This window comes from Pseudochaenichthys georgianus, chromosome 9, assembly GCF_902827115.2.
Source record: "Pseudochaenichthys georgianus chromosome 9, fPseGeo1.2, whole genome shotgun sequence".
NCBI classification, from domain to species: Eukaryota; Metazoa; Chordata; class Actinopteri; order Perciformes; family Channichthyidae; genus Pseudochaenichthys; species Pseudochaenichthys georgianus.
Window position 1 is genome coordinate 42,109,335 of NC_047511.1, and position 27,051 is coordinate 42,136,385.

At 46.6% G+C, this 27,051-nt stretch overlaps 1 protein-coding gene across 2 annotated transcripts; it reads left to right on the top strand.

Moving 5' to 3' along the window:
- Positions 1-129: 129 nt before the first annotated feature.
- On the top strand, positions 130-25,786 carry kat6a (K(lysine) acetyltransferase 6A). 2 transcript variants are annotated; one of them, XM_034091343.2, is made up of 14 exons: positions 130-212; positions 927-1,008; positions 1,211-1,325; positions 2,346-2,662; positions 5,587-5,699; positions 9,943-10,058; positions 10,523-10,664; positions 14,531-14,692; positions 15,919-16,012; positions 16,457-16,688; positions 18,120-18,315; positions 18,555-19,304; positions 19,794-20,055; positions 20,300-25,786. In XM_034091343.2, exons 2-14 carry the CDS (start codon positions 933-935, stop codon positions 23,689-23,691), a joined length of 5,967 nt encoding a protein of 1,988 aa, XP_033947234.2. In that variant the 5' UTR covers positions 130-212; positions 927-932; the 3' UTR covers positions 23,692-25,786. The 2 variants fall into 2 exon arrangements, with proteins under 2 accessions (XP_033947234.2, XP_071060543.1); XM_071204442.1 differs by having other exon boundaries at positions 19,797-20,055.
- Positions 25,787-27,051: the final 1,265 nt, after the last annotated feature.

The following is a 27,051-nucleotide window of genomic DNA, read 5'->3' on the forward strand; positions in this document are numbered from 1 at the left end:
TACCATGATGCAAGTGGGTCACGGCTGTCAGTCAGCAGCACAAAATAAAAAAAGTCTCACTTGTTTGTGTGTGTGTGTCTATCTATCGACCTGCAGGCCACCCGTCCTGTCTCAAGTTCTCCCCAGAGCTCACAGCGAGAGTCAAGGCTCTGTGGTGGCAGTGCATCGAATGCAAGACTTGCAGCAGCTGTCAGGATCAAGGCAAGAATGCGGTGAGTGGAAATGCGGTCGAACAGCAGCTGTGAGCGTCCCCTCTGCTTAAGTGCCACACTGAGATGCTGACAGACATGTCTGTGGTCGCTGGGATTGAGCTATTTTAGTCAGCGTTTCACTCTCTTCTCCTTACCTGTCGAGTGAGGAGTCATTGTTATTCAAATGCTCGTAGGGCGGTTTGACGGCGAGACAAAATGTTCAACACGCTGTCAAGATGCACGAGGAGAAACTGGTCTTTAAAGATGGAGAATAAAAGGGAAACTCGGAAGATGCTTGAACCAATCCCGGTGGATGTTCAGAGATCTGTCGAACTTGAAATGGCACATTACATTACAAGTATTTTGATGCATTTTTGTGCATAAATATGTGGAATTCTAGTCGGGTAATTATGCTTCACATAATGTATCCTCAAACAAAAATGAAATGCATCTAATTGGACATTTGGACTTTTATGCGACACATATTTAAAATAAGGAGTGTTTGTTTTTCGACCTGACAGAGCGATTAACAAACAGGAAAGTTGAAACGCATGAAAGAAAAACGTACCTATCAATAAGTTGTACCAATATGCTTATGACGATCATTAAAAAAATGTAGGCTCAAGAAGAGAGAGTGAGAGAAAATGTAATGTGAGTTTAAGAACGCCCAATCGTTTTAGCTCATTTAGTCTGAACTGGCTAATACTCAGTACTGTGTGTGTGTTCGCTGTGCAGGACAACATGTTGTTCTGCGACTCCTGTGACCGGGGCTTCCACATGGAGTGCTGCGATCCTCCCCTCACGCGGATGCCCAAAGGTAAACAAAAACAAGACTCCTTTAAGTCATCACCTCTATGCAGCCTCCCTGGAATCTGACCTTAATGTCTTGAGAGCTCAGGAAGCCCCTAATGCTTCACCATTAAGTGCTAATGTGTTTGAAACGTCCCCACGCATGTCGGTGTCTGCTCTAAATCCACCTCGGGGTTTATCAACCTGTGCTGTGACTCTTTCTCTCTCAGGCATGTGGATTTGTCAAATCTGCCAACCCAGGAAAAAGGGAAAGAGGCTGTTACATGAAAAGGCAGCACAAATCAAACGGCGCTACAACGCACCGCTGGGCCGGCCCAAGAACAGGTAGAGAAACAACGTCTTCTTCAATGTCTGCTGAGTCTGTTTCACAGGGGGGGGGGCGACAGTAACGTGGCCTAGCCAAGTGTCAAAAGAGGCAAAACGTTCCCAAGAAAGACCTCAGAATCCCCCTCAAAATGTCATGTCATTTATTACATTTTGATGACATATTTGTTGTTCTTTTTTTGCAGCATCACACATATTCAAACGTAAACTGCTCCCATCAAAACATTTTTACACATTTTATTTCAATCTAGTTAAAGGGACCTATCATGCAAAATGCACTTTTTTATGTCTTTTATACATAAATATGTGTCCCCGGTGCGTCGGGGAACTCACGCAGCGTCAGGAAATAAAACCCTCTCTCTTTTCCTCCGTACCCAAATCTCTAAAAACGGGGAACAACGGAGCTGATCCAGATTTGCGTCCGATATGACGTAATATCTGAAATGTGGACCCACGGCCCAATCAGAAACGTTGCTATCGGAAACAATGCCCGACTGTTTTGGACGTAATATGGTCGGTGTTTACATTAGCATCGCTAACACTCAGAGCTAACCTGTACTGGAGAGCATGTGTGTGAAGAAGCAGGAAGTAAAAAGGAACTCACCTTGTGGTATAACCGGCAAGAGAGAAAGCCTTTGAGCTCCAGACTGTTTCAGAGAGAGTCCTTGATAATCCATGATATGGCGTTTCATCACGGCAGCATTTAGTTTAGACGGTAGCTGCCTGGTCCCGCATGAGCGCTTTATTCCCCAAATCAGCACTTTTGAAACAGGAAGTGAAATAGAGGGACATGAGGCATGGCTAGAATGGGTGATCTGTTTGATATTTTGAGCAAAACACTTCATAGACATGTTTTTTATATATCTGAGACCTATGCTATTGCCTAAAAATAGCATGACAGGTCCACTTTAAATGAACATGGGAAATTGTTGAGGGGCAATTTTTTAAACACATGTACCAACCAGCCTCGGACTCAGCCGCTAACTCAGTCTCTAACTCGTCCCTCTCTCTCCTCGTCAGACCGGGCCGGCCCTTTAAGAAGCTCGGCGGGCGCGGCCGGAGGAAGCGCTCGGCCTCGGCAAACTCGTCCTCCAGCTCGTCCTGCGAGGGTTACCCCGGAGACGACCGGCTGCTGTTCTCGATGCGGGACGACGACGACATGTCTCAGGGCAGCCTGCGGTTCAACAACAAGACCAAAGGCCTCATCGACGCCCTCACAAAGTTCTTCACCCCGTCGCCCGAGGGCCGTAAGGCACGGCAGGAAGTGGTGGATTATTCACAGCAGTGCCGCAACCGGAAGAAAGCATGTCGTAAAGGAGAAGGAGACGATCGAGGAGGTGAGGACTGGTGGCCGTGTGTCTGCTAAAAACACATACCATTTTTGAATAGATGTTTTTATTAAATTACTTTAATTACTTTAAATTACTTTGAAAGTAACTTTATGAATTTTAGAATATAATCACGTTAAAAGTGGGGTGGGTAATTCACTTCAGAAACACTTGTTATATTCCATGGAGTGCTCTTAACATCCCGATAGCAATGAATACATGAAATGCTTTGACAATAAATACTTAAAAAATGTCCTCTGTGGAAGCCGTGGCGCTGTAAAAAGCACGACCAATCATCTGAGCCGGCCCGGCTAAAGTAACTGGATGGCCTACCTGCCTGTCAGCCGTCCGTCGGTGTACAAACTTACCTCGTGCCCTCATTGGTCATGTGTGCGTTCGTGCGTGTTGGAGGAGGGGCTCTGTGAGGAACTCTGGAGGAAGAGGCACATTTTTTTCGGTTGTGTATTTTCAAATTCTAGCGCACTCGAGCTGGTTTCTCCATTCTTACCCACCCTGCCTTTAACTGACCAAAAATGGCATTAATAAAGGTTTTGTGCTTGACATGGCATTCATAAACTAACACACTGTAAAAAGAATGTTGCAATAGTACACTAACAAAATTAGAGACTGTGAAAATGGCTATAGATTTTAAATCTTAAAAACTTCCACGACATAAATTGTTCAAAGTATAATGAGCATCCGAATCATGACACACACAACAAACTGCATCTTCATGCAATATGTCTCGATGAGAGGTTGTCAGCGAGCTGCTTTCCTAACCGATCATCCCTGATGTTACTTATTTGTAACTTGTAGGTCGAGGGTAGTAAATGGTGCACAATTGTTTTGTCATTTTCTGCCTGTGAAAATGGTTGCCTATGCATCGAAATACATAGCTTTGTAAGATAAAGCGGCCACCTGCAGTTCTCTCTCCGCTGAGCTTTGAGGACGGCAGCGGGGAAGAGAAAACATGCGACAGAGCATCAGGAACATTCACTTCCTGTTTCTCTGGCCCCTCTGGCTGTGATCCTGCAGGTCTATAAACCTGTGTGGATTAGGGGTGTAGCGGTTCACAGAAGTCACGGTTCGGTACAACAAGGAAAAGGAAAAAAAAGTCCCAAATGCATAATTTTTTTGCTGTTATTTATTTGTAACAGTCGTGCAAGTTTTGGTATGAAAATAAGGAACTTGGAATCATTAACTGTATTACAGTTAAAAACAAACCACAAACAGTAACACTCAGGTGGCCATATTATTTATAATGGCTGATGTGAAACTAAAAGGTTCAATCAGCTGAACAACTAAAACGAATGTCTTGAAAATATTAAAATAAATAATAAGAAAGTGTTTCAATCACAATCAATAAAAGGCAATACAGAACTGTATAACATCTCCTGATGTCAAAATATAAAATAAATACAATGATAAATATAAAACTAAATACAATCTGTACCTTTAGCAGCAATGTCTAACATGTGTAATTAACTTGTGAGTGTGTGAGGCCATTATGCCTAAATAAAGGTACTCAAGCTTTACTCTATTTTCAAGTTCAAAAAGATGAGTTTGTCTACGTCGTCAGCAGTGAGGGCAGATCTGTTGGCGGTAACTATGTCACCTGCCGTCGAGGAAACCCTCTCGCTGGGGACTGAGACTGACTCGCATGTGACTGAGCATGTTTGACGTGTTACCACTAGCATACCGCACACTGTCGAACGACGCCGACACACCGTCCTCGTCCGATCCACAACTCGCACCCCATCGTTGTTGTAGTCCACAGGGAACCCGAAATGTTCCCACAGCTGATTTAAAAGAAGCAGGTGTGTCTTCTAGCTCTAATTGTGTGTTGTGTGAACTCGCCGTAGCTGCTAACTGTTCTTCTTCATGTATTGTGTTCGTTTTGTTGTGTTTTGTTCTTCATTTGTTATTTACGGGCGGCTGGCTTTTAGGCGCAACACCGCCCCCTGGATTATATAAAGTGTAATACTGCCCTGAGTGACAGACTTTTTTCCCACTCGTAAAAAAAGGCGTATTCGCCGTGTGACTGCATGTGCCGAACCGTGACGGTACGGGACGAATACGGATACCGTTACACCCCTAGTGTGAATGCAAGTGATGACTCAAAACTCCTGTAGCCTATATATGAATCAAAAGCCACTTCAACCACAATAAAAGCTGAATATACAGTATATGTGCCTACGCGGTTAAAAGTCTCAAAATTAGCTATCTATGATTTATTTTACTTGTAATGTGCGATATAACATTTATATTTTGAGCAATAAACTTTAATTTTCTGAGGTTAATGGCTTCATAAGATATGGCAACAGAGATTTAAAAACTTCTCTCAAAACTTCAAAAGAAGCATCAAATGAAAAGAAATACACTTGGTACCGTATTAACTACAGGAGGGCAAACTTTATGTTATCAAAAAACCCCAAATCTGTCTGGTGGTCTTGCCTGTGATAAATTAGCAAAGTCCCCCCGATTTAGAATGAAAATATTAGGGTTTGTCTCGGGGAAAGCTGTTGTATAAATGCTCCAACAGTCAAACTCACACATTTTAGCACTCTGCCTCTCACGGCCCGTCCACACAGCGGCGCGCGTTGACGCTTCACCATTCACTTTGAATGGGGTGACGTCACTTTTCGCCGAACTGCATTGTGGGAAGCGACGCGGAGCTTTGCTGGCGTGGCTCGCTGCAAAAGTTGAGCAATGTTCAACTGTTGAAGCCTCGGCAGAAGCGTCAGCCAATCGAATCATATGCCAGTACAAGCTCTAGTCAATCAAACCGCTGCTTGTGTGTCAGGGGCGATTGGTTGTTGGTCGAGTTTCAGACACGCCCGCCGGCAAGCTTCAACGCACGCCGCCGTGTGGACGGGCCGTCAAACTTCTCACTGGATAAGCACCAATGTTGACTCTGTGTTTGATCCTTGTAGACAATCAGGATGGCAGCGACTGGCGGGACGAGGATGAGAAACTCCCCGGCCACGAGAACCTGACGGAAAAAGACATCGAACTGTTCAGACACATCCAGGAGCTCGCACTGCAGGTACAGACGCAGAATATTAAATGTCTCTGACTAAGGGGGCCCATGCTGGGTTCATAAGACGTGATATTATAGATGTCATTGTTATGTTATAGCGTAGTTGCAAGCATTGTGAACCCGGAAATGTTGAGTACACACAGTACAGGTTTTACGATATAGAAATGAATAGAACGCAATAAATCATACCCTCGTGGGGGCGCGCTCGTGTGATTGGCTTAGAATGAAGGAGACATCTGATTGGCTATAGATAGAAAAGATTACAAGTACGAATCGGCTGACCGTCAGGGGAGTCTCAAAAAACCCACACCCGCATGCAAATCGATCCGTGCACAGGAAGCGGGTTGTGTTTGCAGGTTCAGGGGATTCAAACGGAAAACTAATAAGTGAGGGTCAAAAATACACATGTAAAACTTTTTTCTGTATTTGGATTTTATTTACATGTATATGAAACGGAACACATTTGTGTGTGGATCCGGAAATACAAGTTTGAATCCTTCTGTGTGCATGTGTGTATTATGAGTCTGTTCTGAGCCCATAAATTAGCATTAGGCGCTTTCACACCGGAGTACTTTTCCCAGACTTTTCCCAGAAATAGTTCCGGTAGTCCCTGGGATGTTGCGTTCACACCAAAAAGATCTTTTTTTCCCGGGAACCTTTTCACCCCTTTTAGTCCCTGCTAGAGAGCATGGACTTTCCTGGGGAGGAAACGGTTCCAATTTCTGATTCTTGGCTGGGCGAATTGCAAACCACGCCCCGGAAAACTCCGAAAAGTTTTCGTGAAGCCGCCATTTTATTTCCTCCCTTTTATTAGCATTAGGCCAGCGCACCAACGGAGAGAGACTAACTTATGGCAACACAAAATAAAACGTGGGATCGGTGGAGTGATGAGGAGGTGTCGGCGCTTCTGCCGATTTACCTGGGGCAGTTAACCGGGGGACTCCGGGACTTCGGGTGGCAGTATACGCCGTGAAGTTGTTTGTGGCCTGCCAGTAAACCCAAAGCAGAAGAAGAAGTGACGTCAGCGGCTTCATTTGCGTAATCCTCCCTCAGGGACTTATTCCGGTGTGAACGCGATCTACTAGATAGTTCCGGGGAAACTATTCCTGGGAAAAGTACTCGGTGTGAAAGCGCCTATTAGTTGCGTTAATTGAAATGGATGGCATTATAGCCGACACGATAATACTTTAATGGTCAGATCAAGTCTGAAATTTGCCTTGCATCACAGCAGCTCCGTGTGTAGCATCAACATAGACACATACACACAATACATGAAACATTTCCAAAGACCCTTCAGCGTGCTTTTGATCTGGGATTCGGCTCTGTATTTACCGTGAGGATCGACTGATGCACAAAGGAGTGCTTCAGTCTGACTTAATTGAATATGGACCATTTTGGATTTGTTATGGGGGTTATCGGGGATGCTAAATACATTTCTGCCATTTTCTGGATCAAAAATGGCCGTTTGATCCAGGAAGTGGTCATATTTGTACTCTCGGTGCACAGGGCTATATCGGTAATTAACGCTGATCGTGCAAATAGCCCAATATATGCAAGTTGGCATCCGGCCGTGTCTATGGGCTGGGGAACCGTGCTATACATTTCTAACATGAAACGTATTAACTCAACATTTGCGGGTTCACAATAGGGCTCTCTGGGCTGGCAACTAGACTTTAAACCCCAGAGTGCATCGGAGGAACTGAAAGTCAATGGGAACTTGGTCCGTGGGTGGAAAAGTCAATGAGCTGTGAGACCATTGTATTTATTAAAATGTTCATTTGCCACAGATCGTCTGACAGATTTAACATGATATCAGAAGCTCATGGTGGGGGTTCAAATGAGCAATACGTGCAGATGATTAGGGGTGATTGACGGACCAGATCATCGCTACAAGAGGAATCAAGTGATTTGGTTATATTGGAAAGCCGCTTGAGTTCCCCGTTCTGCCCGTGATACTCCCGCGTGTGAAAGAGCAAGGATGCTCAGTGTAAACATACAAATCATAATCAAGATTAAATTGAATATTTACTCGCACACTGTGGAAATATGATTCATTTATTGTACTTGTTTTAGATATTACAGTAATCTACTGCGCAGAGAGGGTGATTATAAGACAAGACGGGCGATTGTGAAACCACCATCTTATTTTCAGCCAAACATTTGAATTTCCACAATTGGATTAAATGACCCGCCTTCGTCTCTGCCTTGTCTTAGTTTAGCACAGACACTTGATGTTGATGTCGGAGTACATCCTCTGTAGGAGGTGTGTGGCGCAGTGGGTTGTGCGTTAGTGTTGGGATCAGGGGGTCACAGGTTCAAACCCCACTGCAGTCAGCATGTCGTTGTGTCCCTGAGACACTTCACCCCAAATTGCTCCTGTGGGGATCGTCCACAGTACTGAGTATGTAAGTCGCTTTGGATAAAAGCGTCTAACAAGTGATGTGTGATGTGATGTAATGATGGAGCTGATATGGAGCAGACTAAAGACGGAGTGACAGAGCCACAGCAGTCACAGAGAGGAGATGGAGATTACATTAACGTTCCTCGAGCGGCAGCAGATTGACCGGCTGTTTGTCCAGCGTCACAGGAGTCATCTCAAAACACTATCCAGCTGAAATGTCCACACCGGTGTTTAAGTGGTGCATGCAGGCGGAGTAGTAAACGCTAATGATGTGTGAAAAGGACAGATGTGAGTGTCTGGGTTGAGTTGCTGTAGAGTGAAGAACACAATCATCATAAACACGAAGGGGCTTCCAAACTGCTCTCGTGAATCTCTGAGCTCCACTTAAAGCTCCATCGCAGCGCTAGCAGGTAGCGGCTCTCTCCGAGTGCCATCAAGGCGTGTGGCGCAGTGGGTTGTGCGTTGGTGTTCGGATCAGGGTTCAAACCCCGCTGCAGTCAGCATGTCGGTGTGTCCCTTCACCCCACATTGCTCCTGTGGGGATTGTCCACAGTATTGAGTGTGTAAGTCGCTTTGGATAAAAGTCGCATGTCATCAAGTCGCATGTCATCAAGTCGCATGTCATCAAGTCGCATGTCACCAAGTCGCATGTCATCAAGTCGCATGTCATCAAGTCGCATGTCACCAAGTCGCATGTCATCAAGTCGCATGTCATCAAGTCGCATGTCACCAAGTCGCATGTCACCAAGTCGCATGTCATCAAGTCGCATGTCATCAAGTCGCATGTCACCAAGTCGCATGTCACCAAGTCGCATGTCATCAAGTCATAGCAAGTGGCTTTTCTCTACTGAGTGAACTCATTCATTGTATGAGCTCAAATGCTCGCTGCAGTGGCTCAGGTTTGAGCGCGTGCAAGCCTCACAAAAACGATTGGCACACATGTTCCACGAGTTTATGCAAACGTAAGCATATTTTGTAACGAGACTAAGGGCTTTACAGACATGATGGCTGCAAATAACTCAAATTATAAAATAATGCTTTCAGAGAGATGTTAGACATGCTTTGACAACAGGAGATCTTGGTAGTCTACATGTAAAGAAAACATGTTGACTCGTCGTTTCTCAAGATTTTTAACCTTTCAACCGTCCTTTAGTGACGACACATTTGTTGTTTCAAATAGCTTACTCAAATTAATATTTAGATCTTCGTTAGGGAGGGTAAAATCCCAAAAAACTACGACCATTATTGTTTTGTATAAGTTTACACTTTTCAACAATTCTTCCTCGTCATTTTAGAGTTGCACTTGCTCCCTGGTGTTTTGCTGATGATGCTGTTTATTCTTGATTTCCCTCCAAATGAGGAGGGGGTGCGCCCTCTGGTGTTCCGGAGAGAACTGCACCCAATAACACATCCAGCAGAAACACCTCAGTGCATGCTTCTACCTCGCATAATTATAAACACAGATCTGTGTTTTCTAAATTGGGATTTTCTATTTTGTTGTGTTTTTAAAATGTGTTGACATCATGCATGAGGGGTTTCAGTCTGTGCCGGCTATAAGTATGGTTTTATTGTCTCGTGCTTTTACATTAGTTTATTTTTGTCTTATGGGTTTTGTCTAAATGTATTTATGCTGCTTTTTTATATATTAATTGATATACAGCACTTTGGTCAACTCTGTTGTTTTTAAAGTTGCTATATAAATAAAGTTTGATTGGATTGGATATCAAGCTCCGACTTAACCAGGAGGCCCTTTCATTATAATCTGACCAATCGATTTATGATCTGTGAATCCCTCCGGTTAAAACCTGGACCTGACCTTTCCCTTTCTCTCTCCCTTCCCCCAAACAGAAAGTGGGGGTGACGGGGCCACCAGACCCTCAGATGCGATGTCCGTCAGTCATCGAATTTGGAAAGTTTGAAATCCAGACGTGGTATTCGTCCCCCTACCCCCAGGAGTACAGCAGGTAATGAAACACAGCAGCCTCATGGACCACGGTCCTCGCAGGCGGAGCCATCAGCAGCTCCATTATAACCTGTTTACACTCACACCTACTATAGCAGGGAAGCATCAGAGCAGAGGAGGCGTTTCTGATTTGCTGAGTGTATTTTTATGTATGTAACATTTAAAAATGTAATTAGACTTACTCTGTTACCAAATGTGAACAGCTGTGATACGTTTTAACAACTTTTATTTTGGATTATCTGACCATTTTGTATTTAATTAAATGAATCCCTTGTCCGTTAAACTGGCAACAAATAGCAAATGTTGTTATAAAATAGTTTTAGGAAAACCAACAGATATCCAAATCGGAGAAGCTGGATTCAGAGTTTGCAAATGTCGCTATTGAAAATAAACAATTGTGAAGACGGCTCCAGCTTTTTACAACTTTTCCGTCTCTCTTCTTCCCCTTCCCTCTGCCCTGGTCAGACTACCGAAGCTGTACCTGTGTGAGTTCTGCCTGCGCTACATGAAGAGCCGCAGCATCCTCTACCAGCACATGAAGAAGTGCAGCTGGTTCCACCCCCCCGCCAACGAGATCTACAGGAAGGAGGACGTCTCTGTTTACGAGGTGAGGAGCTGCTAGCTGCTAATGTGCTAATACTGTGCAAGAATGATGATAACGCAGTAACCGGCAGTCACTTCTGCATACACCTTGTCTTTTACTCTAGCCCTGGTTGTTGCCTCAGACTAAACAATATAGTCCGGTCAAAGTTAGGGCGGCCACAAACAACACATTTTCGATCAAACTATCAAGTATTTATTAGAGATGTAACGATACCAAAAACTCACGGCACGATAATATCGCGATTAAAAAGTCCACGGTACGATATTTATCGCGATATAAAAAAATAAATAATAATATTTTTATTTATAGAGAATAATTTATTTTTATTTTTTGTATTTGCATTTTGAAATTCTTTATTAAATAATAAATCTGATTTGCATTTTAGTAGGATAGTAGTATTTTAAAGTGTCAACAATATAATAATCAGACCCGGCAATAGAATAAATCAAGCTTCACTTTAGTTTTTCAAGTAACTCAACTCTCACTCACTCACTCAGCGTCATCAAGGTTATCTTTTAGGAATATGAGCATGTCCACATTTCCAGGTAGAAGCTGGGATGTTTGGGCGTTTGCAAAATCCCCTGCTGTGGAAAAGACTCTTGCTTGGTACTGATGTTGCTGGGACAGAGAGATATGCTTTGGCCATGGGTGACAGCAGTGGGTCAAACTGTGCATTGTCTCTCCGCCACTTCAAACACAATACAGTTGTTGCCAAGAAGGTGAGGCTTATCGACAGAGATATAAATATACTGTTGGTACTTGTCAATGTCTCTAGGTGTGTACATGTAGCCCTGTAAATACGAGGTCCTTTTGTGTCATCTGTTGTTTTATGTTCATGTTGTAACCTACTTGCTGCCGTGTTGGACATGTCTCCCTTGAAAAAGAGATTGATGATCTCAATGGGACATCTGGTTCAATAAAGGTTTTAAAAAAATATATATTAAAAAAAAAAAAAACAACAAAAAAACGCGGTATATTTTGTCAGTCTCACGACGGTATTGAGACATTTATTTACCGCGATATTCGATATATTGTTACATCCCTAGTATTTATCAGATTAATCTAAATGATTCACATCTAATATTTAACTGAACATTTAATAAAAGTAAATTATATTTTATCAAACTGTATGTCAGTGTATCATTTAGCACCAAAACCACCTAAATATCAAATCAGCCAATCAAATCATATGCCAGTACAAGCTCTAGCCAAGCAAACCGCGTGCTCGTGTGTCCGGGGCGGGAGATTCATGTGATTGGTTGTTGGTCGAGTTCCAGACACGCCCACCAGCAAGCTTCAACGCACGCCGCCGTGTGGACGCTGCGCAAAACTGTGCATCAAGATTTGCGTTTTAATACTTATATTTGTACAGAAGGTTTTACATGGAGTGGGTTTTAGTGTAATATTAAAAGAGTACTTTAGTGGGAGCAGTATTTTACAGGGCATATTATTCTATCGAAATATGCTGCCACTTTAATCTTAAACCAGTATATTTTAATGGGGATATTATAATAGAGTATCAAAATATGCTTACACTTACATATGCACTACACTTTCAAAATTGGTAGATTTGGCTATCCATTAAACATAGACTGAGGGCTAATACGCACATTCATATATTAATATTTGACAATACTTTACTCCAACATAAAGTAGTTAGTCCATTTCCTAACGGTGTTTAATTAACATCCTTCCCAACTAAAGTGCCACCAGGGAAAGTCACTATTTAGAATAATTAATAATAAGACATTTTCAGTTAAGCTCTTCCTCCGGCTCTCGTAGTGCAGCGGCAGATTAATTCAGAGTTGAGGTGTCTCCCGTTTCTCTGCAGGAGAGAGCAGGGATACCTGGCTTCCTGCCAGCCTTCCTCCCTCCTTCCGCTTCCTCTTTACGGCTCTTTGTTTCCCTCTCTATCGTCTGGGTCTCCCGAGACATCATCACTGCCTGACACGAGCTTCTACTTCACTCTCCCTCACTTTGGTCCACAGCAGCTCAAAGATGGACTCCTGGACAGCCCCGTTTCTTCTAGTCATTTATATGGGGGTAGAATTGTCTCAATATTATTTGTGTGAACAGAAAAATAATTGTGTGTAATTGTGTCCTTTGTAAATGTGAAACCCCTTCCACAAATATTTGCAAACTCTTGAGAGAAATATGAAAAACAATTGAACACAAATGAAACAGGGACTCGTGCTCTTAATGGGAAACCTTGAAATGCGGAAATGTCGTCATCAGCAGGCCGTATATCTATTTCAGATTTAGGTTCGGACCTCAGAACTCTGTGTGTGAAAAGACGACCCACGGAGAATTGAGATCCACAGACACGTTTTTGAACAATGCCTGATCACAAGTTGTAAATATTAGAGGGATATTTACAAGCGTTTGTATATTTGTAAATTCATTATAGTAAAATATAAAAAGATAAAAACAATTATTTGTGGAATTACTTTGTGTATTAGCAGATCCGTTTCACTTTTTTACATCACCTGTCACTTGTTAGACGCTTTTATCCAGAGCGACTTACACACTCAGTACTGTGGGCAATCCCCACAGGAGCACTTTGGGGTGAAGAGTCTCGGGGACACAACGACATGCTGACTGCAGTGGGGTTTGAACCCGTGCTCCCCTGATCCCAACGCACAACCCACTGCGCCACAGGCCGCCTTTGCAATGATTATTTTTAAGATTTTAGCACATTTTAAGTGGAAGGTGTTTTACATTTACATTTAAACACGGATTATTTTTCTGTTCACACAAATAATATTGTGACAAATCTACCCCCATACATTTAGGAAGCTTTCCTTTCCACTCATCCCACTACAGGCTGAAGACTTTCCTTTTTGCCGCTGCTTTTAATTGATGTATTCATATCTCGCACTGTAACTTTTATTCATGTACCTTTTGTTATTCATGTTTTATTATCTCTGCTTTTAAATGAGTGTTTTTAAATACCATTTTATAATATGTTTCTTAGGCTGGAGCCACACGAGAACGGTAACGCAAACGAACCGAAATCGTTGTCAAAAAAGTCTTCCGTCCACACGCCAGAAACGTGTCCTTCCACAGGAGACCGCTCGACCCGCTGGAGACGCTGTAGTACATATGCCGGGCCTGTAAGTGGCGGAAGTACACCGCCACAAAATACACCAAAAGCAGTGAAGAAGACCTCCGAGCATGGTTTCCATGGTTGCCCTTCTGTTTATTCTCCGCGTGGATTTAGAAGGTGGGGAGAGGCAGGGCTCTTTTTCTCCGTCAGCAGCAGCTGATCTCTGATCCGTCTCTCCTGTCCGATTAGACTTCACTTGCGTTTATGTCCATGTCGATCAGATCTAGCTAGTTCTAGCGAATGATATGACTGCCTGAGTGTCAAAGGACACCTAAACGATAAGCGACATTTTGACCGGAGAATTTTAGATTTCGGCTAACGGAAACTCTGCCGTGCGGGGGGGTCTGCTGGAGGCACCTGCTGGGTGCACTGTCCTGCCAGATACCGGGACCTGGCTCGAAACACTCGGAAAACTGTTGTTGTTGTTGTTGGCGAAACACATCAGCAATAACGCGGGTGACACAGGGGGTGAGCAGGAGAGGCGGGGCTATTGCGCCATCGTTATCAGGATATGATCGTATAGGGCGCAGACACAGAGCTGTTTGGCCCCCCAGAGCGTTTTGTCCGCAGATCTACCCACCTTGGGTCCCGTTATCGATATCTGCGTTTCCATGGCGGCCTCGTGTGGCCGAACCGTCTATCTGATAGAGAACTGTAGCAGATCTCGTGTGGCTGCAGCCTTAATGTCTTTCATGTTTGTAAAGCACTTTGAATTGCCTCGTGTTGAAAGCCGCTACATAAAGAAACGTGCCTTGTCTTCCAGGTCGATGGGAACGTGAGCACAATCTACTGTCAGAACCTGTGTCTGCTGGCCAAGTTGTTCCTGGACCACAAGACCCTGTACTACGACGTGGAGCCCTTCCTCTTCTACGTCCTGACCCACAACGACAGCAAAGGCTGCCACCTCGTCGGATATTTCTCCAAGGTAAGAAGACCGTGATGCAGATAAAAAGACGTGGGACTCATCCTGACACACATCTTAAAACAACACGGATCTTTAATGTGCATTTGATAATAAAGCCTTCCAATCTTTCCCATGGAGGGATATATACAAAACTTTGGGGGGGGGGGGTATAACACTTTTAAATTAGATAAAAGGTGGAGAAGGTAATTCACTTCAGAAACACTTGTTATATTCCATGGGATGCTCTTAACGTCCCGATAGCAATGAATACATGAAATGCTTTGACAATAAAAACATAAAAAAAATGTCCTCTGTGGAAGCCGTGGCGCTGTGAAAAGCACGACCAATCATCTGAGCCGGCCCGGCTAAAGTAACTGGATGGCCTACCTGCCTGTCAGCCTTCCATCTGTGCACTAACTTATCTAGTGCCCTCATTGGTCATGTGCGCGTTCGTGTGTGTTGGAGGAGGGGCTCTGTGAGGAAGTCTGAAGGAAGGGGCAGATTTGTTCCGGCTGCGTACTTTCAAATTCTGGCGCACTCGAGCTGGTTTCTCCATTCTTACCTCCCTTTAAAGTATGAATATTACTGAGCTATAACATGATAATGACGACTGTTCTTATCTTGGCTCGTAACGGAGATCAGCAGAATGACTTTTGCTAACATTCATATCAACTACAACTTCTTTATATAAATGAAAACAATATTCTTCTTGAGGTAGCACAGTTCAAAAGCACCTCTCAGCGCGATATGATAATTGGCGTTGTAAGCGTATTAAAGAAGACGCATGCAAGAGCGTCTGTGACCGGTTCAGGTTGGAAGAAAAACGGCTGTTTTCAAGCATTTCTGCGAGAGCAACTTGTGCTTGGTGTCAGTCTCTCTGCAACGGTCTTCTCGGTGTCCGCCACACAGCCCCCTTTATTCCTCCTCCTTTTTGTAGAATGGATACCTCTGTAAATTAGCACCACCTTGCGCACACTTACAAAAAGAACATTAGCCATAGTTGAGGGAAAAAAAGATTTAAATTGGTTTGCATTGGCTTCACTCGCCCCACACGTAGCTTCAAAGCAAACATGTTGTTCTGCAGATAACCAGTGAGCGCCCTTCTGTGGAGTTCGCCGACGCTCACATTAGCATGTCTCCTCTCTGCCGAAACACAGCCGTGAGTGAGCGCCTGCTCTGTGATGCACTTCCATTATATTTCTTTCTTCTCATGGTGGAATGTGTCTGTGCGTTTCTCTTTTCTCCAGGAGAAGCACTGTCAACAGAAATACAACGTGTCATGCATCATGATTCTTCCTCAGTACCAGCGCCAGGGCTACGGGCGCTTCCTCATCGACTTCAGTAAGGACATAGACACCGATAACTGTGATAACATCAGTGTACGGCTGTATGATTGAAATGCACTGAGATAATGTTGACTGATGTTGCAAAACTATAGGTAAATGAACTTTTGTTTTTTACACGATTCACATTATCGTTAATATTGTTATTTTGTATGTAAGAGTACCTGTACCAAACAAAGATGTTTTAGTCTGTATATTGCACTTCTCCATATTATGATATCATTAAAAGTCGTATTAATTGTGCAGCTCTTTATCTGTCAATACTTGTTTAAAAATATCCCTCGTCACCGGCTTGAGATAATAACTACATGTTTCCTGATATTGAAGCTCAAGCCGATGACGAGTGATATTTTTCTAACAATACTCTTTTAATAAACTGAATGAACAAATACAAAAGAAGTTGCTCAAGATGTCCCCGTCTCTGCCCCCCCCCCCCCCGCAGGCTACTTATTGTCAAAGCGCGAGGGTCAGCCCGGCTCCCCAGAGAAGCCCCTGTCGGACCTGGGCCGGCTGTCCTACATGGCGTACTGGCGCAGCGTGGTGCTGGAGTGTCTCCACGAGGTCCGCGACCGGCAGATCACCATCCGGCAGATCAGCAAGCTGACGGGGATCTGCCCGCAGGACATCACCACCACGCTGCACAGCCTCAGCATGCTGGAGCAGCGAGGGGACAGGTACCTGCACTACCGTTATTCTAGCGCAGGGTGTTCAAACTTCTTACACCGAGGGCCACATACAGAAAAATATACGAAGGGCTGGGCCGCTCACGAGAGGAGAGGTTCAGTGCCTCTTAGGTTCAGTTATAAGTTAGCAAAATCAATCAAAGGTAGGTACATGATGCTCGTGAGTGTTGGCAGCTCATCCCTTAAAACAGAAGATTGATTATAATAAGGAGAAATAGGAAGGGTGTATTTCAAGCTCGTTATGGAAATAAGTCATTGGGCTTTTTTCTTATCAACTTAGATATGTAAGAAAATGTTTCCTTCTTTAATTGACTGAATTTATTTGAAAAGTGGTCATTTTAACACATGAATACTACGGTGTAACCAGAGGTCGCGTATATTTTCGCGAATATTTTCCGTCGATGACAGATTTTTTTAACAATAACGGACAAATCTGAAAGCAGTCCGTCATTTTGACGGATTAGAACAAACCATGCATAACACGGCGCATGTGAACTGTCCCCCCCCCCCCGTTGACAGTTCACGAGCATGCTTCTCCCCCCCCCCCCCTCGTCAGAGTTGTGTAAAGGCCGACGGGTAATTCTGGATATTGACGGCAGTTTTACGATCCTGTCCGTCAAAATGACGGGCAGCGAAGAAGTCGAACGCAACCTCTGGGTGTAATATATGTTTACATTTATAGTTAAGAAGTACAATATAAGACAAGCACAAGTTTCATTTGTGGGCCGTACTCCATTGTACTTTTAGAATTTGCTGAGGGCCGATTCAAAGTGGGCCGCATTTGGCCCCCGGGCCGTAGTTTGGACACCCCTGTTGTAGAGTTTAAGTAGACAACCGATGATATACCGTGCAGGAACATATCACTGCGGTTATTGTCTGATAAATGTTAAACTTCCACGTGTTTATTGAAATCAGGATCCATGTTCGTGTGGAATGTGGAACAGCACAAGGCGACACACATCTGGGTTCAGAATGCACTCCTTTGGGTTTATTTATAGTGTCGTGTTCTGGGGTTAAAAGTTTGAATTCGGTGCACATTGTGATTAAAACATTTAAGTGAGCTTACTTTTAAAATGTCTTCATTGTTTCTCCTCCGTGAGAATATAATATAACTGAACATAGTGCCGTGGAAAACAAGAGGAGGGTCTGTTTGAGGCAGAGATGCTAATGTTCAATCAAATGTTGGCAGCAGTCAAAAGGCGTCGAGTTTGAACTGATTAAAAAAACACTGACACGCCTTTTAATGTAAGCAAAGATAGACCAATCTTATTCCAACCTCTAAATATGGGCAGCTGTATGGGCATTGCAAGCTTACACGTACACGATAATCTGACACACAGCCGTATTCTTTTATTTCTTTACTCTTTTCACAAACACGATATCTAGTTTTAACGCTGGTGTTCCTTCCTGCTGTGTGCTCAGGCTGGTCCTGGTGCGGCGGGAGAAGCTGGTCTCGAACCACATGACCCGCCTGAAGGCCCGGCCGCGGCAGATGGACGTCGACCCCGAGTGTCTCCGCTGGACCCCCGTCATCGTCACCAACACGGTGGTGTCTGACGGAGACGAGGAGGATGACGAGGAGGAGGATGAAGAGCCAGAGGAGGACAAAAGCAAGGAGGTAAATGTGTAGAAAGGACACAATTCGAGTAATTTAAATGTTTTGACTGATAGTGATGATGGTGCTGAATCCTCAGTCACATGACCTTGGTATTGTAACTCAATTTCATAAACATGTAACAAGAAATGCTCTTCAGTTGGTCGTGTATTTCATTTTCAGTTGTGTAAACAGTCTTAGAATTATGTCAAAATGGTTGTATATTATTATTGATTTGAGTTTTTACTGTATCTTTATTTTAGATCAAACCAAGTCACAAGGTCCCTCCGGTGTCCTGGCACATGCGCCAAGCGAAGAAGAGGATGGAGGAGGACGAAGACGACGACGACGACGACGACGAGGAGGACGAGGAGGAGGAAGAGGAGGAGGAGGAAGAGGAAGAGGAAAGAAAAGGCTTCCCGGGGTTTCCCATCAGTCAAAGCTCTCCCCCCTCTCCTCCCTCTCCTCCCCCCCGCTGTCCGCCCCCTGCACCAGAGCAGCTACGCCCGACTCCCCCGACAAACGGAGAGCGCAGACCGCGGGGTCGCCCGCCAAAAAACTGGCCCTGGGGGAAGGTGAAGGACAGCCCGCGGGCGGGACGGCCTCCTAAGATCCGCCCGGTGGAGGACGAAGACGATGAGGAAGACGAGGAAAGGACCGAGGGAGGGAAACACCCCGGCTCTGCCAGCAGCCCCCCCTCCCTTTTCTCCCTGGACAGACAAGAGTCCACCACCTTTCACTCGCTGGACATGGCCCGGCACCCCTCGATAACCCCCACGCGCAGAGGGCGGCCCCCCAGGAAAAAGAGGGGCCCCAAGCCCAGACTAATAGACGGACCTGAGGGGCCGCTGCCTCTGGGGGCCGTCAGGAAGAACAGCTTCACTGAAAGCAGTGAAGAAGAAGAGGATGATGAGGAAGACGACGATGAGGAGGATGAAGATGAGGAGGATGATGAGCGGAGGGCATGCTCCCCCCCCACACTCACCAAGCCCACCATGTCGCTCAAATGCAAGGTGAGAAACTGACCGTAACTATTCACATCTGGGAATGAAGATGTTTGCATTGTGTTATACCCAGGGTTCAAACATTTAGTATTTAAATCCATGTATTAACTACAATCATCTTTTAGCCAGTGTCCTCTAAGTCTGGAGAGCGAGTCGGGTTTTATTATTAACATTTGAACTAATACATGTAACCATGTGCTCATTGCATACATTTCCACACATCGTACTAAATCTGAAAATGCTGTCGACAGGCTTAAAACAAGAATCTTCTGTAACTCAGGCTCAGAACAAAGCCCGCTGTCAGAACCTTCAGAATCAAGATATGAAACTGAGTCCGACATCTCCACTCCAGTAGCACCAGATCAATCTTATGAGGCGTTATCTAATGTTGGTGAACTTAGGAGAAACCCACTGAAGCATTGCACAAAGTCAACACCTAAATGTGTGTCTACTGTCTTTTGCGAAACCCACCTAATACCCCGCCCTGTTTTTACCCAGAAGCCACTGAGAAAGCGTCGTTTTCGGCAGCGCAGCCACCCTCACAGCAGCGTGGTGACGGAGACCATCTCTGAGACCACGGAGGTGCTGGACGAGCCCTTCGTAGACTCCGACTCAGAGAGGCCGATGCCCCGACTGGAGGAGGAGACGCCGCTGGGACACCCACTGCACCGATACCCCCCCAGCCGCTCCACGCTGAGGCTCTCGGACCCCGCGCCCAAGAGGGGCCGACACCCCCACCTCTCAGACTCAGAGGAAGATGGTGAGCTGCAATGACGGGTCGCTAAATAATGACTATACATATTGATAATGAAGTGTTTAGTACTGGCAGAAGAAGCAGCCTCTCACATGGATATGTTCTGCTTCTTATGGACAATTTAAGAAATTCAGTTTTTACTTTTTTATTGACCGAACCTTTAATTGTTCTCGGAGATAAAAGATGTTGAAAATCTTTGTTGGTTTCTGTGCAGCGTTATCTAACCGCCTTCTCTCCTCGTCTCTCTCAGAGCTCACGCCTGTGCTGAAGCCCGTGGCTGCTCTGCAGGCGGCTCCATCCGAGGCGCTGTCGGCTAACCCCGAGGTCCCAGTGAAGAAGAAGAAAGGCTGGCCCAAGGGAAAGAGCCGCAAACCCCTGCAGTGGACGAATCAAGGACCTGAAAAACCCCCCGCAGCTGGAGAAGGACTGGCCCAAAGCGGGGATCCCCCACCCCCCAAAATCAAAATGAAGCCTGGCCGCAAGCCCCGAAGCTGGTACCTGCAGCGGGCCCAGGAGGAGGCGGAGAGGCAGGAGAAGGAGACACAAAGGCTGCAGGGTCTGGAGAAGGAGCCCCGCCTGCAGCAGACAGACGACCGCAACAAGCAGCGCAGAGCCAACAGCGACAGCAAACAGAAAGACTCGGACGACGAAGACGACTATCTGCCTAAGCCTGTGGAGCAGAAAGTGCCCAGGAAGAGAGGAAGACCGCCTAAGATCCGCAGCCAGCCTCCACAGCCCGCCCCCAAACCGACCCCCACCTCCGAGCCAGAGGAGGAGGAGGAAGAGGAAGAGGAGACTGAACAAACCTGGGAGGAAGACAAACCCAGCTGTCCTCCGTCCCGCCCCTTGCTGTCCCCGTCTTCCTCCTCCTCAGGGCCCCGGGCCCCACCGTCCCAGCCTCAGGACACGGACATGGGCGACAGGGAGGAGGAGGACGATGATGAGGAGAGGGAGGAAGAGGAATGCAGGAGCACGGGGAGCGGCGGCGTCAGCAGGCGAGCCGCGGTCACACCGGGTTCGGGAAGCAGACGCAGCGAGGATCACGACGCAGACGACGAAGGTGACGGACACCTGGAGGACAAGAGCAACGGCAGCAAGAAGAGGAAAAGCCAGGACTCTGAAGACGAGGATGAGGACGAAGACGAGGAGGAAGAGCCGGCCTCCCGTGCCAGCTCCCCTCCGGTCAAAGAAGAACCCCAGGGCGGAGAGGCTTTTTTGGACATGGAGAACAGCGTGGCCCGCGACTATGTCAGCAAGCAGGAGGAGGAGGAAGAGGAGGAGGAGGAGGAGGCTGAGGAGGAAGGGCAGGAGGTCAAGACTCGGCCCTCGTCAGCCGACCCGCAGCAGGAGGAGCGGCGGCGCCGGGAGCAGGAGGAGTCGGCAGCGGCGGCCGCGGCCGTGGAGACCGTCACCGCCATGTCTGCTCCTCCCGAGCCCATGGAGCTGCAGCCGCTGCACCAGGAGGACAAAGAGGTCACGCTGCTGATGGAGCCCCAACACCCCCACCCGCACTCCTCTCACCCCCACCAGCACTCCGACTTCAAGGAGGAGCTGGGCCACCACCAGCAACACCACCCCCACCACCACTCCAACGAGCTGGACCTGGAGACCATGCAGGCCGTGCAGTCCCTGACCCAGGGGGAGGCGCAGGACGAGGAGACGGAGCCGCAGCCGCACCACGGGGCCTACCAGGACTGTGAGGAGACCCTCGCCGCCTGCCGGACCCTGCAGAGCTACAGCCACGCGGGGGACGTGGAGGAAGAGTCCCTGGCGTTGGTGGAGGACTGCGGGGCGTCCCAGCACAGCAGCCCCCTCCCTAACCCCAGCGCCACGCCGCTGCCCAGTCAGTCCGTGCGCTCTGTGAACAGCCCGGGGTTAACCTCCGGGATCATGGACACCACTCCCGCGGGGCCGAGGGGAGGGACCCCCGGACCCACGGGAGCAGGGTACACCCAGATCACACCGGAGCATCCCAGCTCTCTGTCGGCCCCCTCCCAGCAGAACATGGAGACTTCACCGATGATGGACGTGCCCTCGGTGTCGGACCACTCCCAGCAGGTGGTGGACAGCGGCTTCAGCGACCTGGGCAGCATCGAGAGCACCACGGAGAACTACGACAACCCCAGCAGCTACGACTCCACCATGGGCGGGACGGGGAACGGAGGGGGGATGTCGGCCGCAATGGCGGGAGCTTCCTCAGCCTCCTCATCGTCAGCCTCGTCTTCTTCAAACTCGGCGAACCCGTCCTCCTCGCAGTCCAACAACTGCTCCTTTGCCCCCGCCCCCAGCCTTACCTCCTCCACAGGAAGCGGAGGGTCCCAACATGGGATGGGCAGCTGCAGCCTCATCCAGCAAACGGGGCCCAACACTGGACCTGGAGCCGGTAATGTGGGCGGCGCTGTGCCCCAGCCCCCGCCTCCTCCTCCACCGTCCATCACCCCCAACTGCGGCATCAAGTCTCCGCAGAGCTGTGTGATCGAGCGGCCCCCCAGCACCAACCACCAGCAGCAGCAGCAGTCCCAGAAGAAGGTTGCTCAGCAGCAACAAGCCTCCAACCCCTCACCGTCCGCTCCTACACCACAACAGCAGCAGCAGCAGCAGCAACAACAGCAGCAGCAACAACAACAACAGCAACAACAACAACAACAGCAGCAGCAACAGCAACAACACCAACAGCAACAGCAGCAACAACAACAACAACAGCAGCAGCAGCAGCAGCAGCAGCAACAACAGCAGCAGCAGCAGCAGCAGGCCCTGTCCCAGTGCAGCATGGGTAATGGCTTTTCCTCCACCCCCATGATCATGGAGATCCCTGAGAGTGGCGGTGGAGGGGGGGGCCGCACCCTGTATGAGCGCATGGGGCAGGACTTTGGCACGGGGGGCTACCCTCAGCCCTCCGCTACCTTCAGCCTGGCCAAACTCCAACAGCTCACCAACACCATCATGGACCCCCACGCCATGCCCTACTCTCATTCGGCCTCCGTCACCTCCTACGCCACCAGCGTGTCCCTCTCCAACCCCGGGCTGGCCCCGTCCCCCCACGCCCCGCTCTCTCAGGGCCAGCCCACCATGACGCCCCCCCCCAACCTCAGCTCCGGCTCCATGAACCTGGGCTCGCTACAGCTTCAGTGCAACATGCCCAGTGCCAACCTGGGTCTGGGGCCCCCGCCTCACACGCAGCGGCTTCAGGGCCAGATGGCGACGGTCAAGGGCCACATCTCCATCCGTTCCAAAGCCACGCAGCAGCTAGCCCCCGCCCCGCACCAGCAGCAGCTGTATGGCCGCAGCTCGGGGGCCGTGGCCATGCAGGGTGGCCCCCGCACCCTGGCTGTTCAGCGCGGCATGATGCCCAACCTCATGCCCACGCCGGCGCCCTACAACTCCATGAACATGCCGCTGAACGCCATGTCGGCCGGGTACCGGATGCCCCAGCCCATGATGAACAGCGGCTACCACGGCAACCCCCCTTACATGAACCAGCCGGCGCAGTACCCCATGCAGATGCAGATGGGCATGATGGGTGGGCAGGGATACCCCCAGCAGCCCATGCAGCCCAATCACCACGGCAACATGATGTACACAGGCCCCACCCATCACAGCTATGCCGGTGTGCCCAAACAGTCGCCGTACATGAGCAGATGAGCAGCAGAGACGAGGGAAAAATGATACTCGCTGAACTCTAAATGTGCACATTTCTCCTGTCACCCTCTCCGGGGCTGCGGCAGGCGCCGGGGGGGCGGAAGTGACGGAGACACAGAGGGTCTATGGGTTTCCTGTTTTTCCACGTTGTCATTTTGTCCATTTTCATTTGGGCTCCCCTTCCCCTCCTAGCAAGCAAGTGGCTGGGGCTCCCGGTTTAGCGGGTCGTGTGAACATGGACCTTCTGCTGCAGGCCCACACACTCCTTCGTCATGTGATCTTAACACAGGCCCGGGACAGCGGGGGGACAGGAGGTAACACGGAGAAAGACAATACAGGAGAACCTCGCCTCTTCAGACGGCGAATGAAAAACAGTGGTTTACTGAATATATTCAACCATGCACACGATCTTTTAATTGATATAGGAAGCCTTACCTTGGAAAAAAAAGAGACATTCGGGGCAAATCGTTTGTTTTGTTAAACATATTGTTGAATCTTATTTTCGTTGTCGTTGTTTTCGTTGTTTTTTTTTTAAATACTTGTGTGCAGTCCGACCTCTTATATGCTTTGGTCTTTATATGTGTGGCATTCTGAAAAGGTGATACACACCCTCTCGCTCTCAGAAAGCCCCGACACGTCTCTCCTGGGCGGCTTTTCACCCGGGTCGAGAAGAAGCATCAGAGCGGGGCCTCCGGGTGTGCGTGGTGTCGAGCTGCTCCCAGAGTCTTCCCGGATCCATCTTGTTCTACCAAAAAAACAACAACAGCAAAGACACAGACGTTACTGTCTGTCGAATGAAACAAGTAGCATTATTTTCCAGTTTGCCGCCACTCTTAGATGTAAATATTCTGGTACTTCCCAATATCCAGCACACACACACACACACATACACACACTGGCTAGTGCTAATTGGTAGCTAGCTCAGGAAAGTAAAACATTCAGCTGTTCTTGTTCACACTCCACTGACAGACGGCATAATATGTCAGCCTTTTTTAGCAGTTTACAGAACAAACGGTGGGATTTCCATTGAACTGCTTTAATGAAAGTCGGTCAGCCGAAAGTGTATGCGACCCAGAGAGGTCTGCTTTTGAATGGTGTATTCTGTTAAAACTGTATATTTTTCGTATTTCTTTGCTGCATAAGTCTGCACTCCCATTAGCTAGACGTATGGCGGGACAGTCGGCCTTTATAAAAGGTGCCTAAAGCCTGATCTAGTGCGCGGATTGGCCCTCGCTCAGAGGCACGCTCGTATAAAGCAGGGTCGGAGGAAGAGTTCGAGGTTCTGTTGGTTGACTCCATGTACCAGTATTCAAAGTCAAAAGAGGAGATTTTCATTTTTTCTTACAGACCTGGCATTGCATACTTTATTTGTGTGTATTGTTCTCTACTTTATTTTTGTGTTTCTTTTCGTTTCTGAATTTGATCAGACTGGGCAGCTTTCTTTTATGACACGAGCTGACTCTTTTTGACTTTAGAAAAACCTATTGTAGAGAAAATGTTTTTTCTATAATATAAAAAGGAAACTCTGACATTGATATTGGTACTGTCATTTTTTTCACTTCTGTTTCAGGAAAAAAAAACAATACATATTTTTTAGCTCGCCTCTTGGGTAATGATTACTAAGAAATTCAAAATTAAAAAAAAATTACCACTCACTTTTAGTGACTTTAAGATGCCTTTAACCTCTCCATTCCATCTCATCTCTAGAGTTTTCTATCTTTGTGTAGTATATTAATGCTATTTTAAACAAAAGGACTACAAATATCTAAAGGTCACTTGGCATTCTTTTCTTTTTTTACTTGTGTGTGTATAGGATGACTTCCTTACATTTAAGAGGCATGTAAAAAGGAGCTCAGTATATTTCTGTCTGTTTATATCGCTTCCCTTTTTGTATCCTTTGTAATTGTACATGTTGCGTTGTATGCTAACAGAGAGCGCAAAATAAAGAGAGGAGAGACAGCAGTGAAGGCGGCCTCCACTCTCTTCTCTCTCCCTGTATGTATTTCCATTTATTCTGTTTTTTTTCTTTCTTAGCAAGTACTTTCAAAGAACTCTGTACATTTTAACATAAAATGAAAATAAATTATGTTGAGCCATTCATGTTTTTCGTTGAGATTTTTACAATTCCATCTTAGTCAATTCAACCAATAAAATAGTATCAGTACATAGATGCTTTATGTTTAGCCCTTGTGCCTCACTAGGGACATTTGGCTTCTTATTTTTCAGTATTCAGATATATTAATGCTAACACAAATGCTGGAAATGCTACTCCTATAATAAGTCAATAAAATACAGACACTCTAAGAGTCTTCACTTTTTTTAATTTATTTTTTATTCCCTCTAACAAATCTATCCACATCTTTGATCCAACAGCCATTAGAGGGTAAAATACATCTCGAACCCAATGTGCTTTTTGATATCAGGATAAATGCCTCCCTTGTTTCCACTACACACTTATCTTTGACGTCATCCTAGCACTTCGTCTACATCAAAGAATTATAGTTTTGGGTGGTTTTTTTCCACTTAAAAAATAATATAACATCAAAAGGTAAAGGTAAACCAACTGGCAAAAAAAGGCTCTGAAATTATGGAAATGATTAAACATTCAGTACATATGGTCAGTTTTAGGAGGAAGACATTTTTGACCTTTCGAGGCTGTGGTTTCCAACCTTTTACCCTGATGGACCGCTTTTTTATTATTGACTCAACTGACCTGGCGACATGTTTTAAGGATATTTATTTTTCCATCAAATTAAATAACAACAGTACAGAACAATTTATACACTGTACAATTCAACCAAAGAGTGAACACATTAACCGCAGGAAGTTTGGGTAAAATAAAATACAGACCCATTATAAAGCTTTGGCGACCCCTAGTGGGAGTTCGGGACCCCAGGATTGGGAACCAGGTTAAGGTAAATCAATCAATGTTTATTTATGTAGCCCAATATCACACATGTTACATTTGTCTCAGTGGTCTTCACAGTGTGTACAGAATATCAGCATGACAATACGACACCCTCTGTCCTTAGACCCTCTGTCCTTAGGCCTTCACATCGTACAAGGAAACACTTCCGAAGAAAACCCACAGTTTAAAGGGGACATGGGAGAAACCTCAGGGAGAGCAACAGAGGAGGGATCCCTCTCCCAGGACGGACAGACGTGCAATAGATGCGGTGTGTAAATCGAAGAGATAATACATTTGACAGCATAGGTAGACCACATGTTTGGAAATGCATGTGTCTATAATAAGAAGATGTAAATTCCTCTGTTCTCATTTTTGTTCTGATGTCTGTGCTCTCTCAACATTTACTGTGAGGAAATGTTCACTTATTGACACTGGAGGTGGAGTGTTTGCATGTG

Excerpts from the sequence above, each read along its gene's own strand:
- kat6a (XM_034091343.2), top strand. The coding sequence starts at position 933 with ATGTTGTTCTGCGACTCCTGTGACCGGGGCTTCCACATGGAGTGCTGC. Across the intron at positions 10,059-10,522 it reads TACCCCCAGGAGTACAGCAG|ACTACCGAAGCTGTACCTGT; the intron begins GTAATGAAACAC and ends TGCCCTGGTCAG. Across the intron at positions 18,316-18,554 it reads AGGAGGACAAAAGCAAGGAG|ATCAAACCAAGTCACAAGGT; the intron begins GTAAATGTGTAG and ends TCTTTATTTTAG.